Here is an 18,459-nt window from a genome sequence, read left to right as displayed (position 1 = left end):
AAGGTCAATGCTCAACCACTGAGCCACTTCATAGGTCAAAGCTCAACCACGGAGTCATGCCAACCAGGCTCTGGGTCTATTTTTGATCATCAGTTTATTTGGTTCATCTACAGATGAGTGAGATCATGTGATATTTATCTTTCTCTGACTGGCTTATTTTGCTCAGATCCATCCATGCTGTTGCAAATGGTAAGAGTTCTTTCTTTTTTATTGCTGCATAGTATTCCATTGTTTAAATGTACCGAAGTTTTTTTATTCACTCATCTGCTGGTGGGCACTTAAGCTGTTTCCACATCTTAGCTATTGTAAGTTGCGCTGCTATGAACATAGGGGTGCATATATTCTTTCTGATGAGTGTTTCGGGTTTCTTAGGATATATTTCTAAAAGTGGGATCACTGGGTCAAATGGAAGTTCCACGTTTAATTTTTTGAGGAAATTTCATACTGTTCTCCACAGTGGCTGCACTAGTCTGCATTCCCACCAGCAGTGTACTAGGGTTCCCTTTTCTCCACAACCTCACCAACACTTGTTGTTTGTTGATTTGTTAATGATGGCTATTCTGACAGGTGTGAGGTGATATCTTATTGTCATTTTGATCTGCATCTCTCTGATGATTAGTGACTTTGAGCATCCTATATAATAAAGAGCTAATATGCTAATTAGACTAGACGGTGGAACAGCCTTCCGTACGACCTTTCGGAACAGCCAGTGGGTGGGGGCCAGGGCTGCAGGGCCACGAGGCAGCCAGGGCGGAGGCAGCAGGGACCGTGAAGGCCTACTTTTGCACGAATTTTGTGCATCGGGCCTCTAGTTTTTTTATATGTCTCTTGGCTTTCTGTATGCTCACTTTGGAGAGGTGTCTATTTAGGTCCTTTGCCCATTTTTTAATTGGATTGTTTATCTTCCTTTTGTTAAGTTGTATGAGTTCCCTATACATTTTGGAGATTAACCCTTTATCAGATGTATCATTGGCAAATATGTCCTCCCATGTAATGGGCTCTCTTGTTAATCTGTTGATGGTTTCTTTTGTAGTGCAGAAGCTTTTTATTTTAATGTAGTTCTGTTTGTTTATTTTCTCCTTGGTTTCCATTGTTCTAGGAGTTGTATCAGTAAACATATTGCTACAAGAGATGTCTGAGATTTTGGTGCCTATGGTTTCTCCTAGGACTTTTATGGTTTCACGTCTTACATTAAGTCTCTTATCCATTTTGAGTTTATTCTTGTATATAGCGTAAGTTGGTGGTCTAGTTTCATTTTTTTGCATGTACCTGTCCAATTTTCCCAACACCATTTATTGAAGACTCTGTCTTTGCTCCAACATATGCTCTTTCTCGAGCAGTTTTAACACCAGTGGGTTGATGTTCTGATGTGCACTAATCCACGTCCCAGCCGTGTGCATTTGTTTACCTCTGGTGACTGGTGAATTTACTAAAACTATTAAGAATAAATTTAAAATGATTTTATTTTTTATTTATTTTTTTAAATGATTTTAATACATATAGAACACTTTCCTGTGAAATTAAACTTTTCATACATATTTAATTTTAGTTACACAAATGTGTCTACATAAATAAAAACAGGTAAATTAAGTTATCAATTTTTTAACATATGCATTCAGAAAACCTACTCACGTACTAGTAAGAGAGTTTTGGCCACCTCCTGACCTGAATTAGTCCATTATATCGAGGTTTTACTGTAATTGTCTACAATTCATATAACTTCTCTGAACCTCATTTTCTATTATACTACTTGCTTCACATGAGCATTAGAACATATTTACAGTGCAAAGCATTACACAATGATAATTGTGCTTAATAAAGCACACAGGAGCTGTTTGCCTTCCCAGTCTACTAGATGAAGTGATTTGAAAATGCGCTTATGAACCTTGGCAACTTAGTCACATAGATTCGGGTTGGCTGTTCTGCCATGCAGCAGAGGAGCCGTCATTCTGGGCCCAGTTAGTTGGGACTGTTCCCAGCAGTCTTGTTCAGTCTTTACCCTGAAATCATTAGCAAACCATTTATCTTTGACACTGTGATTTGTCCATTAGGTGAAAGGTTGCAACTTTCACTTGTCATTTTGGAATACCTTTTTCTTTTCTTTTTTATGTTATGAAGTTTTAGGAGGAATTTTAGTCACAGTATATTCAGTAACTAATTGTTCTTTAAAGCTGCCATTTTTTGAGTATTTCAGTTTGTTCCATTGAATTTAACTGTTTTTCCCCCCCTTCACTTTCCTCTTCTTAAGGGCTTACGGCAGCCAGCTCCTTTTTCTGATGAAATTGAAGTAGACTTTAATAAGCCCTATGTCAGGGTAACTATGGAAGAAGCCAGCAGAGGAACACCTTGTAAGTAAATGCCCTATTATTTTTTGTTTTGTTTTTAGCATTCAGTTGTATTTATCAAATTTAGGCCCACTTTCTATATTCTTCCCTCAGTTTACCTATAAAGACTAGTTGGGACAAGGGGGAATGAGTTCCTTCTAGTTCCCTTGCTGTTCTTTTGGGAGGATAACTACTCCACAAAATTTCATTTTTTTAAATTATGTTAGGCACTTGTTTCCCAGGATGTTATCACAACTTTGAGATATAGTAGTACATATTTGCTTCTTGGGCTGTTGTCACAGTTATGAGATATAGCAGAGCTGGACTTTAACCTTATCGATTTTTACAGAGGTCCAAATAATATGTCAGGCTATCACATTTTTAATAACCTTCAAATTGTTCCCCAAATCTTCCTTTCTATCAGTAAGTACCCTAGCTATTATGCTATTAATGATAGAAGACAAAAATATCTCAAGTTCAAAGATACTCATCACTTAATTTTATCTTTCTTGATATTATCATTTTCCAGTGTTTTAAAGACTCACTTTATTATTTTCAAAGCTCATACTCTTTATTTGTATGCTTAGTTTACATAATATATGTATTCTAGATACTCAATTGGTTTTAGGGATCATCATAAATAGGAACTTCCATGATCATATGTTGTGAATACAGTCTTATAGGCAGCTGTTATTACTTCTTTATAAATTCTTCAATTCTCCTTTTATTCAATCCTTCTTTATTTTTTTCAATTACTATAGTAAATATTTTGTCTACTCTGTAAACATAGGTCTTGACTCAAACTCAGGCAAGCACTAGGGAGTAAGAAGCAGTTATAGCCACAAATCTTTATGGAAGACCAGAGGCCCAGTGCACGAAATTTGTGCATGGGTGCAGTCCCTAGGCCTGGCCTGCGATCGAAGCGCGAGCATTTGGCATGGAAGGGCAGGTCCTAGCTGAACTCTGGGCCCTGGGCAGCACCGGGGCCCTCAGGCCCCTGTGCACCCACCTCCGCCTGAGTCACAGCTCCCAAGTCCCCACGCGGAGATGCAGTGAGCATGGCCAGATGTCGCGGACTGGGGTGCAGCATGGGCCTCTGGGCTGCCCAGTGGCACCGCAAGAAAGGCGGGGGTGGGGGGGGGGGAAGCTCGCTCTCTCCTTGCAAACTGGCTCCTGCGCAAACCCACAGGGATCCTGACCCGCCCCTGTGGTCCCGGTGGCTGTGGCCCGGCTCACCCAGAAGAGGCTGTGTGGGTGCGGGGCAGGCTCCTCATGGGTGCCCAGTACCTGAGTGCAGGGGTTTCCTGGCGCAGGAGCCCTGGCGTCCCGGGAGAGGGTAGCAGGGGGAGTGAGAGCGAGCTCAGTGGACACCCTGCATTCTCAGCACACCTCCGTCCCCATCACCCCCGCCCCCAGGTAGCCGGTGAGAGGTTGCAGCCCCCTGCCCAGGCTCCACAGGAGGTTGGTCGCTGTCACCCACCCCCAGGTCCCCATCCCAGCCCGGGCCAGCCCTGATCCTATCAGGGCCTGCCGGCTGCTGGTGACCATCTGTGGGTTGATTGGGGCCGGGACCCCCACTCAGCTCCCTCAGTACCTGGGAGCCGGGCAGAGGACCCGCCCTTCCCCCTGACCCCTCCCCCCCGCCACTGCCACTGCCACTGGTCGCCATTTGCAGGGCAATTGGACCCCCGCTTGCACCCGCCTTGGCCTGGTGCTGCCCGCTCACCTCCTCCACCATCCTGCCATGGGCCCACTCTCGTCAGGGCCCATCAGGGCCGGCATCGCCTCCTCTGCCACCCGCTGCCACCACTGCGTTGCCAACTCCCACAATGTTCCGTGCTGCCCCTGGTGGTCAGTGCACATCATAGCGAGCAGTCGACCTCCTGGTCAAACAACTTGCATATTAGGTTTTTATTATATAGGATATTTGTGGTTACTTCTTTTTTATATATATATTTGTTGATTTCAGAGAGGAAGGAAGAGAGAGAGAGAGAGAGAGAGAGAGAGAGAGAGAGAGAGAGAGAGAGAGAAAGAAACATCAGTGATGCGAGAGAATCATTGATCGGCTGCTTTCTGCATGCTCCACACTGGGGATCAAGCCCACAATCTGGGCATGTGCCCTGGCCAGGAATCAAATCATGACTTCTTGGTTCACAAGTCAATGCTCAACCACTGAGCCACACCGGCTGGGCTATGGTTACTTCTTAATTATGTTAGTATATTTGCTCCCTTTTTAACTGAGGAATAGTGAAATGCGAATAGAAATGAATGCAGTACAGTCTCAGGCCAGGGATCCCAATACCCCTTGACTATGTCTTGGCTCTATGGAGTATAGTTTTGGATCCTCAAAATTTCAAAGAATGCTTTCCTTTTGCAAAAGTGTTTATACATGTTGATTACAACCCTTCTGATTCATGATGTGATGTTTTGGGTTTGGTTCCCCTTGTTTGAGGGATAGAGGCTAATGGAGCAGGTAAAATGACAACACGGAAAAACATGTGGCTATTTGTAACAAGGTGTAATGCTGGCAGGTCAGATTTCAAAATGCCACCAAATAGTACAAAGGTCACATTCAGATGTGATAGCAGAGTCTACTGAGGGCAAGAACTTCCATGCACTCTAATGACACAGTTTCAGAATTCAGTACCTCACTCACTTCTGACCATGTTAGTTATGTTACCCACTTGAGATACATAACACATATGTGTGTGTAGATGTGCTTTTCAAAAGTTTGGAAGCCTATAGTTAATAGGTACTAATAAGTCTAATTTTTTAAAATTTAGAATAATATAATTTTACAAGTAGTCCATTTTTGAGATAATATACTTTATAGTCTCTTTATTATACTATCTGCAACAAGAAGTTAAGGTCCATAGAAACTTAAAAGTAAAAGCTCCTCTACAGTAAAACAAATAATTAGTGATAAAATTTAAGCTAAAACCTAAGTTTTCCCATCTTTGTGTTCTTTTCACCCTAGAGTGGTGTGACTCTTCATAGACATTAGTTATTAACAATAGAAGACCATTGGCCAACTGGTTGTATTTTAGGTGGCACATATAGGCACAAACTAGCCTATAAAGTTTGCTAGCCTAATTCTGTCTCCAGTGTTTCTCCTGTATCTCCTTCTGCCTGTTCTGTTTTATGTTAAGTAGCCGAGTAACTGGTTGAATTCATGCCAGTGCTGGCCAACAGATGAGCCAGCAATGAATCTGCATATAACATGCCATAGTTGGTGAATTTTAAACAAATAATTAGCATGAGGGGGCATTCCTCTCTCTGCCCCCAGGTTTTCACTTAGGAGGTTAAGGGAGTACAAGAGGGAAGTTTGATCTAGGAGAAAACTCACTACCCAGAGAAAAAACAAATAGGACTTGAGAAATAAGATAATCTCTTTTGAAAAAAAAAAGAAAGAAAGAAAAATCAGTGATATGTTCTCTGGGAGAAAGGAAGAAAAAGCAGAGTCTGAAGGACAGTGGAAATCTGTTGGGGACAAAATAGATTTGGTGATAGGTATTTGAGAGAATATATCAAAAGAAACAATAAATTGAAATGCAGGTCTTTTGGGCCTAAAGGAGAACATCTTGTTTGTTAGCTAGCAGTAGTGAAAGGACTGTTAATTTGTCATTCAAATCAGGACCATTTTGAGAATTAAAGGGTCCGTGCTTAATAATATGCTGAGACAACAGATGTAAATCAGAGGGAGGGTCTGGTTATCCTGGCCAATAGCCAGTTGGTGAAAGAATGGATAACTTGTGCTTTGTCCTCAGATTTTCTAGTTCAACAGTGGCCCCTTCTGGTTATTTGGTTAATATACCAGCCTGGTTTCACCAAAGACTGGGGGTTAAGTCATAGGGAATAGAGAAGTTGGGAGGTTGGGGAAACACTAAAGAGGGCAAGAAGCACATCTGGCACTGGTCTGACAAAAAGGATTCAGTGGTGATGTGACCTAATATGGGGTGATGAGCTTCTGGCAAATAGCCATTGCATCAACAGCATTCTATGCTATTTCCACTGTTAGGAAATCTCACTTTGCCCTTGATGAATGCTAATGGCAGAAAAACAACAAAATATTCTTAATTTTTATATTCTATCCTTTGTCTTTAAAGATCAAGTAAAGTGAGATCATAGCCACTCTGGACTTGTTTAGGAAAGATGGAAGTCTGTTAGTTACTTCATGGTCATGATTTCTAGGATGTAGATGTGAGATTATATCACTCAGATTTTGTTTTGTTTTTTATAGATGAGGAAACAGGCTTAAAGAGGTTAAGAGTACAGAGGAAAGAGACTGGTTGGCAAGCTTGAAGTATAACCTTTCTGACTTTTTAGTTCATCGTATTATTTCTCAGTTTTTCATTGTATTGGTGTATTTGTTTTATTTAAAAATTTTGTCTCTTATATTATAAAATCAATACATTGCCATGCTTAACATTCATAAAGTACAAAAAGTTAATATAGAGTGAAATATCTTCCTTTCACCACTGTCTCTCAGCCACCCAGTATCCCTTTTATGGGCAACCAGTTTTACCAATTTTTGTGGATATATAAACAAATAATCTATAAATCCTCCTACCCTTTTAATGTGGCTTGGTATATTCAGCCTTTCATTGAAACTTAGGTTGTTTCTTTTTTTTATGATAGTTTTTTGTTTTGTTTTTAAATATATTTTTATTGATTTCAGAAAGGAAGGGAGAGAGAGATAGAACATCAAAAATGAGAGAGAATAACTGATCGACTGCCTCCTGCACACACCCTACTGGGAGTTGAGCCCACAACCCAGGCATGTGCCCTTGGCTGGAATCGAACCTGGGACCCTTCAGTCCGCAGGCCGAAGCTTTATCCATTGAGCCAAACCAGCTAGGGCAAAACTTAGGGGTTTTTTTCTAAACTTCTTACTATTACAAACAATGCTGCAATGAATGATATACACTTTTACATATATATCTGTGAGATAAATTCCTAGAATTGGAATAGCTGTGCCAAACGGTATTAGCATTTGTTATTTGACTTTTGATATATATTGCCTAATTGCCCATCTTAAGTTGTATTAATTTATATTTCTATCAGCAATATATAATTTCTCAGTTTAAAAGCTACTTGTTTATGGATAAACCTATCTGGAAAGAAAAGTCCATAAGCTTCCTGAGAACCAGTTTCCTCCCCCTTGATTCAGGGTCTTGAGTCAGAAGGCAGGAGAGACAGGTATCTGATCCCCGCCTTCAGTATATCTGATGAGACTCTGGCCCTTCTTTCCCAGAGTGATATAGACACTCCTACTGTTATATTCTGCTGCTACCGTGAAGTAGCTTTTCCTCTATTCACATAGTAGGAATATGGTACTGGGACTCGTCAGAGTTATCATTTGAAGCATGATGAACCATTATGTCAATTTACTCTCTATGTGTTTATTTGGATTTGGATTAGTCTTACGGTTTTTCTTTCTAGTCCACTACCACACACAAAAAATTGACAATCAGTTCTTTATTATTCTCACTAATGGAGAGAAGAATATTTATATAGTTGATTTTCAAATACTTGGTATATCACCCTCTACTGAGAAAGTATAACATCATGCTCACTGTCAAGGAGAAATGCTTGAAGGAATTCCATCTGTTATCCCAGAGCAGGTATTGAGGGTGAATCTGGGACTAAGGAGCAATAAATTGATACCTGGTACTTACCTTCCATCTTTCTTAATCTCACCTTTCTGGATCACTCCTTACTCTCTGGGTAATAGTATGGAGGCTTATTTTCAAAGCAAAGCATTAGTCATTAGTATTCAGGGCAGCTTGAAAATGAGAGAGCAAACAGCCAAATTATATTATTTTGTTCATATGTAACTGAAGTTTAAACCTGAACTGAAGGTGAGGATTTTGAAGTTTTGGACTTACCTGTTGTATAACTCTTCCTTTTCATATCTAAAAATAAGAAAAGATAATCATGAAATCCAATTGCCTAAGCAGTTTGATATACCCACACTAACCGAGTTCATGGACATGACGTCAAAAGGTCTTTGTCGCCAACGACGTCTGTGATGTTACTCCTCACAACACCTTAGGAGAGGTGTATGCTGGGATGGAATAGTCACACAGTGCCATTTCCATTTGTCGAATGAGATATTGAATCAGTGTATTTTTGTGATAAATTTTCTTTTGGATTTAGGTGAGCGACCTGTGAGAGTTTATGCAGATGGAATATTTGACTTATTTCATTCTGGTCATGCCCGGGCTCTGATGCAAGCAAAGAACCTTTTCCCTAATACATACCTCATTGTGGGAGGTAAGAAAACATCTGATGACTTTAGGTGCTGCCCAGAAAAAAAATTATAGTAGTCCTTTTCTTCTACCTTTATAACCTGAGTATATTGGGTCTTGTTTTGTTTTTTAAATGAAGGATCTAGTACAGCCTCTCTAAAACATGACGTATACGAACCTGGAGAGAGAACTTCCAAGCTCAGTGACCTGAGATGTCCAGTGTTTATCTCACTGTTTTTAGCTGAATTTCTGTAGTCACAGGAGACCCCTGTTGCCTATTTGAGAATGACATTCACTCTGAATTTCAGTTTATGATTTTGAATCGCCTGAATTACAAAATTCAGCTTAACAAATTTCATATGGCCCAGTCCAGTCTTATAAAAATATAATAGGAAAACATCTTATAAAACTTAACTGATGCAGAAATGCATGACAGGTTTATTTCAAAGCCTGTTGGAGCCTCTCTTCTCCAAAGTGTGAACATACTATTTAGTGAGCGTTGCTCCTGAAGGTGTATCTTGGATTAGGGAAAGCAGTCACCCAGACTGAGCTACCCTACAGAAGATTTGTCTCCAGGTGGGGAAAATGTTACAGCTCCAGGGAATGGGAGAGGTTGGTGACAGAGCAGCGGTCAAGCGAATGGGGGCTTTGACTTAACTCTATGATGTGGTGAACTCAGTTTGCAGTGATGAGCTAACGCACAACTTCAAAGGCTTCACGGTGATGAACGAAAGTGAGCGCTACGATGCAGTGCAGCACTGCCGCTACGTGGATGAGGTGGTGAGGAATGCCCCCTGGACCCTGACACCGGAGTTCCTGGCAGAGCACCGGGTGAGAAACTGAGCACCTGCCCCCTTTCCCCGTTCTGGAATTTCTTCAACTCTTGGGGCTGCTGGTACTTGGACTAGTTTTCCACTAGCCTTATTTTACTTCTACCTTCTATGTAAATTTCACAGTGAGGAGATGACAATGATATTACTACTACTAATAGTCATCCCTGACATTTATATGGGGTTAGATACATTATATTTCATTTTCTCCCCATAACAATCCTGTTGGGTAATCATTATATAAGAACAAGGCCAGGAAGACTAAATAATCTGGTCCAGATCACACTGTAGCAGGTCACACTGTAGAAATTGACTGCTTCAGGTAGGTGATCCCCACCCACCACCACACACTATAGTTGTCCATCCTCATAGCATACCAGTCTCTTTAGAATAGACATAGCCCCAGCTACGCTTTCCTCACATTCCAGGAAATAAGACAGATAGACACAGACTACTCTTGTGTTGACTAAAATTTAGTTTCAGGGCTTTGATTTTGGGCTAGAAGTTGTGTGCAATCAGAAATCAGGGAGATTTCGCACTATTGCTCAGCAAGTTAGTATTATAAAGCCCCTTACCTCCTTTTAATTATCCCACATTAAAGCAACAGGTTACCTGTAAAAGGTAGTTACAAAAGATAAGAGGATTTATCAGGTCAGGTTGGAGATCCTCAAGCCTGAGAAACCCACAGCATATGGTCAGTTTTCTACAGAGGTGTATGGAATGTTGAAGGTGAATTGTTCAATGAAACAGAAAGGAACAGAGGCAGCCAAAGTGCTTCAAAAGCAATACTTTTGAAGGATAGGCCTGAAGCTAAGGGGTATTTGTTAAAACCATTTTGGATTAGGACACACCTTTTACAGTTCTCTAGCTTTTCTACGTCAACACTTAGTGGTGCCAAAGGTAAGATTATTCTCAGTAACACAGCCAAGCAGGCCCAGGCAGAAGAAGTTAGAGGAACTTCCATTTTGCTTTTCTTCTTGTTAGCAGTGTATTTATGGGTAATTGAGATGTTAGCTGAGAATATCTGACACAGTCCTGATGAGCACATTTCACACCACAGGGGCTTCTGGGAGTTGGGTGTGGTGGTATTAGCAATTATATTAGCAAAGGGTCTATGTATGGCCTCTTCAGGAAGGAGTAAGTAAGGTTTAGCATATTTTTCAGAAAGATTATTGATCCAGTGCCAGTGGTCTCTTCACTGTTGCAAGAGGTATTGACACTAGTAAAATGGTAGATCCTGAGACCTAAAGATCTTTTATGTCTTTGGATTTTCCATTTCTCAGGAGTATAGATGTGCCTATTCTAATAAAAGCGTTCTTGGTTGCTATTTTTATATTCCCACTCCTCTCCTGGGCTGAGAGAGAAACCAGTTTACAAATAACCTCTTTCTCAGACTTCCAGAAACTTTATTTGATGAATTCTTATACGCCCAGGAGGATGATATGTCCTTCTTTCCTCACTGCCATACACTAGCACACCCAGCCCAATTTCGAAGCATGGTGACTGGTATACAGTGTGAAGGCAGCACCTCTAGTACACCAGGAGAAAGGAGCTGAAAAGAGAAACTTGCTGACTTCATATTTACGATCCATAAATAATTAGGTTGAGTGGCTTATGAATGAATCATGGAATTAATGAGTAAAACAACGAGAAAGAGAAAATGTCCAGCCCTGGCCAGTGTGGCTCAGTGATTGAGCTTTGGCCCATGCACCAAGAGAGTGCCAGTTCAGTTCCCAGTCAGGGCACATGCCCGGGTTGCGGGCTCAATCCCCAGTAGGGGGTGTGCAGGAGACAGCTGATTGATGGTTTTTTTTCTCTCTCTCTCTCTCTCTTTTCCTTTCTCTCTAAAAATAAAATAAAATAAAAAGAGAAAATGTCCATTTGAGGCATGGCCTCCCCTTTTTGTCCTTTTTCTGAGCCTGAGAGTTTGTACTGGTTCTTTCTGCATAGCAGGTATCTGGGTTATAAATGATGTTTCCTTATTTTCAGATTGATTTTGTGGCCCATGATGACATCCCTTATTCTTCCGCAGGAAGTGATGATGTTTATAAGCACATTAAGGAAGCAGGTGGGTAAGCTGATGTGCGTATTCTCACTGTGATGTGTACAGTCTCAGGGGCAGTGACAGAGATTCAGCCACATGACTACTCCACAGAGAAAAGTTTATACCCTGAGAAATTCAACATCCACTTTCAGGTCACACTTTGGATAAGAGGATAAGGCGAGCATAGCACTGAGACCCATCAGTTCTCAGACTAAACATCTACTATTGATATCTCTCTTAATTTCAGGAATTTCTCCAGCCCCATCTTTTTCTTAATATTAGGGCCATATAGCCCTTCCTTTCCTTAACTCCTTTCCTTTGATTCATTCCTCCTTCTGTATGTCAGTATCTCCAGACTTCCCTTAGTAATAGGAAAGGAAAGGAATGTTGCTCCCAGTTTCCATCTAGTCCTGCTGCCTGAGCTAACTGGAATGTCACAGTGTTTGTATGTGTTTTGGGGTTAGGCATGTTTGCTCCAACACAGAGGACAGAAGGTATCTCTACATCAGACATCATCACCCGAATTGTCCGGGACTATGATGTGTATGCCAGACGGAACCTACAGAGGGGCTACACGGCAAAGGAGCTCAATGTCAGCTTTATCAACGTGAGTCCAACCTCATCCCAGAGTTCCCTGGCCCTATAAGACACACATTGCCTCCTACTTCATCTGAGCTGAACTTACTTTTCAGTTTGCTGTAGTTATTTCCTCCAAAAGCTCATCGAATTCTTGCAGATAACACTATGCTGAGCTCTTTACAAATATAAAACAGAGGCATCTTCTGCCTTTATGGTCTAGTATTAATACATTGATATAAAGACACAAAGCCAATTCAATAAATGAGAATTTGCAACTTTAAAGTCTAACATGTATATCAAATACATTAATAGTGGTTCTTAGTTTTTTTTATTTATTTGATGTCCTTTAGAAAATCTGGTAAAAGCTATGGATCCTCTCCCTGTGTGGGTAGTGACACACATTTTGCATGCCATTCATTTCTCAGGACATATAGACCTAAGTTTTAAAATTTGATTTATAGAAGCAAAGTTTACCTTAGCTTAATATTATCCTTTAGCAACAAACTGCTATACATTTTGTGTATATAAATTATATCTCTATTAAAGTTTATTTAAAAAGAAAGCTGCTAACTATATCTTCTACATTAGTAGCTTACCAAGCTTCCTTACCTGTTCTTCATTCTGTGAATTATGACTAGGTGAAATGGTTTCATGTGAATATGATTTATCTATACAGATAAACCCTAGCTGTTGTTAACCGCCTACTATAGAACCTTTTCTCTTTTTTTAGGTGTTTAAAAATTTAAACATATTTCCTTACTCCTCTATGATTGGGAAATTATGAGAATATTTTTCATTTGACTGAAGACTCCTCCCCCCCATTTCCCTTCCTTAGGGAAGTTGGTAGGACCAAAGAGTATCATCTTTATTTTGTGAATGAGCAAGCAGGCCTCCAAAAACTAAAAACAACTCTTTTAAAATCATAGAATAAGCCAGTGGAGAAAAATCCAATACAAAATGAACTAAGCGAAGATCTACTACTTCCACTTTCAACCTATTATAGTGGCTTATTCTTGGCAATATTCTTCAGTAATCTGGTTCCCTTTACATCTCCATCTAGAATGTGCTTTGGGTTATGTTGGGCATGTTTATGTTCTAAGTCTATGTTTTATCTTTAAAAATGTTACTTCATTTGGTTGCATACATGTTACTGGGCCTACCCTATATACTTAGTTTAGTTTGGATTCCCATGATGTTAGAATTATCACATTTTTGTATAAGATGACCATCCAGAGCATATCTCACTTGTTATGCTAGAGAAGTGTGGAGTAGATTAAGCAAAGTGAAGTTCTAAAGACTGAAAAGAATGTCAATAGAGTGATGAACCATGTTTCTTTCCTCCCTTTGGTATGAAAGGTCAGAGTGGGTATTATTTCTTAAAACAGTTCTTTCTTTACCTAGGAGAAGAAATACCATTTACAGGAACGAGTTGACAAAGTAAAGAAGAAAGTGAAAGATGTGGAAGAAAAGTCAAAAGAATTTGTTCAGAAAGTAGAGGAAAAAAGCATTGACCTCATTCAGAAATGGGAGGAGAAATCCCGAGAATTCATTGGAAATTTCCTGGAAATGTTTGGTCCGGAAGGAGCACTGGTATGTTTTTTCCAGCTGGATAATTTAGGGAATTTTAGGAATATGTAGGGAATTCTCATGCGGTGGAAAAAATTATAGAATCCTTGAGCAGAAGGGGACATCCACATTCAGAAGTTATCTGATCTGTTCCTCTTATTGGGCAGAACTATATTTCAACTATTCCCCCGAAGTTCTTTCAAATCTTTACAGAAAGAGGTTACATATTCTCCTAAATAATTTTGCCAGTTGTCTATCAACATCCAAATCTGGTGACAAGGTAAGTAAGTAGCCTTGCCCACTTCAACACTATAGTTTTAGATAGAAGGAAAGGAAAGAACAAAGAACAATAAAAAGAAAGCTGCCTCCACTATTAAACAGCTGCCTCAGGATCACTGGGTGAGGTGGGGGTTCTGTCCTTGAGGAATAGCCAGGTTTCTTCAAGCCAAATAAAGGGAGTATGTGTAGCTATTCAGCAAGTGAGCCCTCGGTTAGATGTCAGGAAGGATCTAGATTATTCAGGGAAAATATGGAATTTCCTTTTCAGAGAACTCTAATACTCAGGAAGATACCTTTTGTCTGTGTTAATTCCTTTGTTTGTGCCTGGAGCTTGGACTACAAGCCAAGTAGGCTTTTAAGAATTCCTTTGACATAGAAGTCAGGATTAGGTGACTAGATACAAACTTTAGATAAGCTGTATAACATAGACCACTTTAGACAGAAAATTACTTAGAAATATAGTGACTTTTGATATTGCAGAGGGCACTCGTGATCATGTGAAGTCTCAGACATGCCAGTGGTGACTTAGTAGGATCCATGGGTTTCTTCTAACTCTTCCTTTTGGTCTCCCCAGAAACATATGCTGAAAGAAGGGAAAGGCCGGATGCTGCAGGCCATCAGCCCAAAGCAGAGTCCCAGCAGCAGCCCCACTCGTGAACGCTCCCCCTCCCCCTCTTTCCGGTGGCCCTTCTCTGGCAAGACTTCCCCTTCTTCCTCTCCAGCAAACCTCTCCAGGCACAAGGCTGCAGCCTATGATATCAGTGAAGATGAAGAAGACTAATTTTTCAGCCCTCCTTTCCTCTCCCCTCCCTTTGTCCCGTCACCTTCAAAAGCTCTGTTGAATTCCAAATTGTGATCCCAACAATAAACCTAAGGACGGCTACAAAGGAAAGACAATTGGGCCAGAGGACCTCAGACGGGGGGACCAGACAGCCCATTCTCCAAGAGATATCACCCACCCAAGAAGGAGGCTGACTACACCCTAGAGGCCTTGTCTGCATCCATATACCCTCCTCATTGACTTTGCTTTACTGTTTATGTTCATATGACCTTGACAGGGAAATTACCATTTTTATTAATTTTTAAAAATTAGTCTTTAAAATATAGTAAATAGAACTAATTATTTTTATTTTTATTTTTGCCCCCGAGGAGTGGGCAGAAAGAGGTGGTGTAATACCCAGAGGCCTTTTCTTCCCAGTAACACTATAAGTGTTTGCCTTCTGTTCTGAGGCAAACTGGCTTGCCAAATAGTTCAAGCAATAAGCCATGCTGATGGGTGATTTTGGGGTTGGGGGTGGAATATAATTTTTATTTCCTTGAAAAAATGCTAAAAGCCGGGTAATAGTTACAAATCCCTAACGGTACTGCTGGCACATGTGTCAATGTGGCTGTGGGAGAAGGCGGTCTAAGCCAAACTTACTCCCTGAGGAGTTTCTTGTTGAACCCACTGGGGTCCATGAAGACACTGATGGGCTTGGAACCAGAGCACATGGCATCAGCTGCGGCTTTTCCGGCCTTTCTGCTGTGTTCATCTCAGAAGACTCCGCGGCCCGTTACTTGGGAGCTCTTGTCAGTCTCTTCCCTGTAATCTACCGCTACAGGAAGGAACACTTTCAGGGTTACTGTGATTGCGGAGGGGGTGGGACAATACTCAGTCCTACACAGTCAGTTCAGATTCATTTTCCCCCCAGAGTAAGTCCCTGGCCCTGCTACTCCTATTTCTATGCTTACTACCTAGCTTTTTACAAAGGATACTTTGTAAATGTCTGTAATCTGAACATGATTTGTTAATCCATGCTGCTCACGGCCATATTGGATAGAGATTTGCATAGACCATGGACACAACCGCATCAGGAAATACCCACCTTCCTATCTTGAACTCTGCCCCTCTTAAGAATGTTCTTGACTGGAACCAGTGCTCCACACGGTGTTTGCTTTCCTCTGAGAGTGGCAGCTGGCAGGGACTTTCTTTCTTCCAAGGCCCCTCCAGCGAGGCTCAAAGCAAGGGCTCACATTACTAGGATACAGTAGGTTCTCTCTCCCCCACATGTGCCTGCCTGGTGGTCGGCAGGGGGATGATCCCTTAAATCTCACCTCAGAGAATGCTGAAGCTTCACACTTGCTATTGAGCTTGAGCTCGTTTTACACCTCCAGCAGCCTGCAGCCGCATGAATCAGACCATGATCCATCAGGAATCTTGTAGCTGTGTTCAGGGGAAAACTGCTTATGTCCAGGCCCCATCCTGTCACTCATGAATACCCCTTGTAGGGGTGGAGTTTTAGTGTTTTCAGCTAAGAAAACCACATTTTATCTTTTCTTGCTCCTCTGCTAGGGCTGCGAGCATCTCATAGACATCTCCCTTTCTGGTAAAACCTGCCTGCCTGCACACCAGGACTACCTAGGTTCTGAAAACTCAGATCACCCAGAGGCAGAGCACGGCAGAGTAGAGGGACAAAGGCGGGGAACCTCTTGTCCTGATGGCTTATGAAAACTGCATTTCTAACTCTTCTCATGAAGTGCTATTTTTACTATCAAATCTGGTTTACATGAGCTTCGGCTTGGAATCCTTTTCTTTTTAAAGGTGAAATTAATCTTGGCCTACATTACTCAGCTTCATAACGTTTCTGCCTTCGTTGGGAATTCTGTCTATTTCAGTCTTACTCTCCCAGGTATAGAAAGGCAATGAAGTCAGCACGGAAGCCCACACTTGTTCCCTTAAAGTACACATCTTATCCAGTGTATTTGGAAAGGGAGATGCCCAAAGTGTGGTTTTCCTCCCTGTAGTCACTCCTCTCAAGTATGTTATCTGGGTCTCAAATCTTTGGGCCCTCCTCCTCTGCTCTGTCAGTGGGCTGCTTTTGGCATGCTGACCCTTGTGATATGACCTCCAGGCCGATAAGCTCTGTGAGATGGCTAGGGCCGGCATGTACACAAGTTCTTAGAAAACTCCCTTGCCCCTTTTGGTGAGCCTCTACACTACAGCTTCAGTCTCCCAACACTAGTATATCTTCAAATACTTTTGCCTGAAAGCAAAAACTTTTAAGGTGTGGCATGTTAGCTGCTTTGAGATAAACGTGACCCTAGGTGCTGGATAAAAATGGGTGGGTGGAAGAAACTGTTGGTATGATGCATTATTTGATAATTTGTGCCTAATTAAATATGGTTGGCACGCCACAACCATACCAGTGACTTGTAAATCTTCTAACATTAATGTTTGAGGTTGTGGAGCTGTCAGCCTGAATAGGCCAAATGAGGCAGAGATGGGAGAGCCTTCAGAGTTGGATGGCCCCAGGGCCTGTGTGCAAGACACACAGAGAATGGAGAAGGAAGTCCTGTCAGTGCTAAGGAGGCGCCATTTCAGCAGTTTCCTTGAGATGGGCCGGGCAGAAAGATTGCTCTCGGCATATACTAGACTCAGTAGCACTCGAAACTTCAGAGGAATAGGAATGGATGTGTTTACTGCTATAGTTGCTTCTGACAGCTAGAGTCAAAGGCCACTATTTTGCTGAGGTTTGGGTAAGAAAGTCGGGGATGTGAGGAAGTTGAAAATCTAGAAGAGGAGGAGAAATATGAATGAGGTCAAGAGAATTTTTGACCTTTTCTGATTGCTGATAACTTCTTGGGCAGCTCCTGAGCTGCATTTTTTAAATTTTACTTGTGACCACACAGCTGGTCAGGCAGCCTCTGGGTATTCCCTCTACAACAGCCCTTCACAGTGCTTTTGTTGCTCTGTGCCTGTATTCTCTTGATTTGTGGGTAGCTTTCTATTTTCTGGAGCTCATTGCCTTTTTAATCCTGTTCCAGATCCCATATTTAAAGTCTTTCCAAATCAATTATACTTCACTGCTTTTCTTTAATTCCCTAAAAGCCATAGCTGCTATCTTTTCTGTCAGCACACACTCTTACCAATACATATAGGAAAAACAAAAGAAAAACTCCCTTAATGTTTTTAACTAATGGTATTTTTTTTAAGCTTACCAATATAAGTATTTTTGAAGGTTATATTTTTCAAAGTCATACGATGATTGTTTTTGTTTTCTCTCATAGAATAGATTGTCATGGGATAGAGAGTAGTCCCTGGCCTCTATTTTTCCAAATAAGTAGAACATGTTCTTTGGATTATGCTATTAGATGTTAATTTTCTTTAAAAGAAGAAAGATTTTCTGTCTGCCAAATTTATATATTAGTGCTCAGATTGGGTAGAAAACAAAAGTGCGAGGTTTAACACAGGATGACTTGGGTTGTGTTTCTTTAAGTTTGAATAGGATTTCCCACCCTTTTTTGGAAGCACTTGACTGTTTTGAACACAGAGAATTGGTTGGTTGGATTATTTGTACTGAGGAACCTGGGTGTGGGGGGTGGGGGAGACAAAGTCTTGGAAAGAAATGCTGGCCTCGGCATGAAAGTTAACCCTATCACCAGTGCCGACGTCTGCGGGAATGTTTTCCTCCACTAGTGTCCAGTATGTTGTTTGCCTGTCTGAGTATCATTAATTTGTTCAGAGTTATTCTGGCTTTTGTCATTTAGCCAAATAAAAGCAAAATGGTTTTACCTAATGTTTTATTTTCTGTGTTTTTGACCTGATA

At 41.1% G+C, this 18,459-nt stretch overlaps 1 protein-coding gene across 2 annotated transcripts in view; it reads left to right on the top strand.

Moving 5' to 3' along the window:
- PCYT1A (phosphate cytidylyltransferase 1, choline, alpha) overlaps positions 1–18,424 on the top strand; it is a 57,391-nt gene extending 38,967 nt beyond the window's left edge. For both annotated transcript variants that reach the window (XM_036347459.1, XM_036347460.1), the window contains 7 exons: positions 2,249–2,348; positions 8,484–8,600; positions 9,255–9,406; positions 11,395–11,473; positions 11,914–12,056; positions 13,430–13,618; positions 14,448–18,424. In XM_036347459.1, coding sequence (XP_036203352.1) covers positions 2,249–2,348; positions 8,484–8,600; positions 9,255–9,406; positions 11,395–11,473; positions 11,914–12,056; positions 13,430–13,618; positions 14,448–14,654 — 987 coding nt within the window. In that variant the 3' untranslated portion in view covers positions 14,655–18,424. The remainder of the gene's footprint in view (positions 1–2,248; positions 2,349–8,483; positions 8,601–9,254; positions 9,407–11,394; positions 11,474–11,913; positions 12,057–13,429; positions 13,619–14,447) is intronic.
- Positions 18,425–18,459: the final 35 nt, after the last annotated feature.

Source organism: Myotis myotis, unplaced genomic scaffold (assembly GCF_014108235.1).
Source record: "Myotis myotis isolate mMyoMyo1 unplaced genomic scaffold, mMyoMyo1.p scaffold_m19_p_2, whole genome shotgun sequence".
In the NCBI taxonomy this organism is placed as follows: Eukaryota; Metazoa; Chordata; class Mammalia; order Chiroptera; family Vespertilionidae; genus Myotis; species Myotis myotis.
This window is presented reverse-complemented; position numbering and strand designations above follow the sequence as displayed.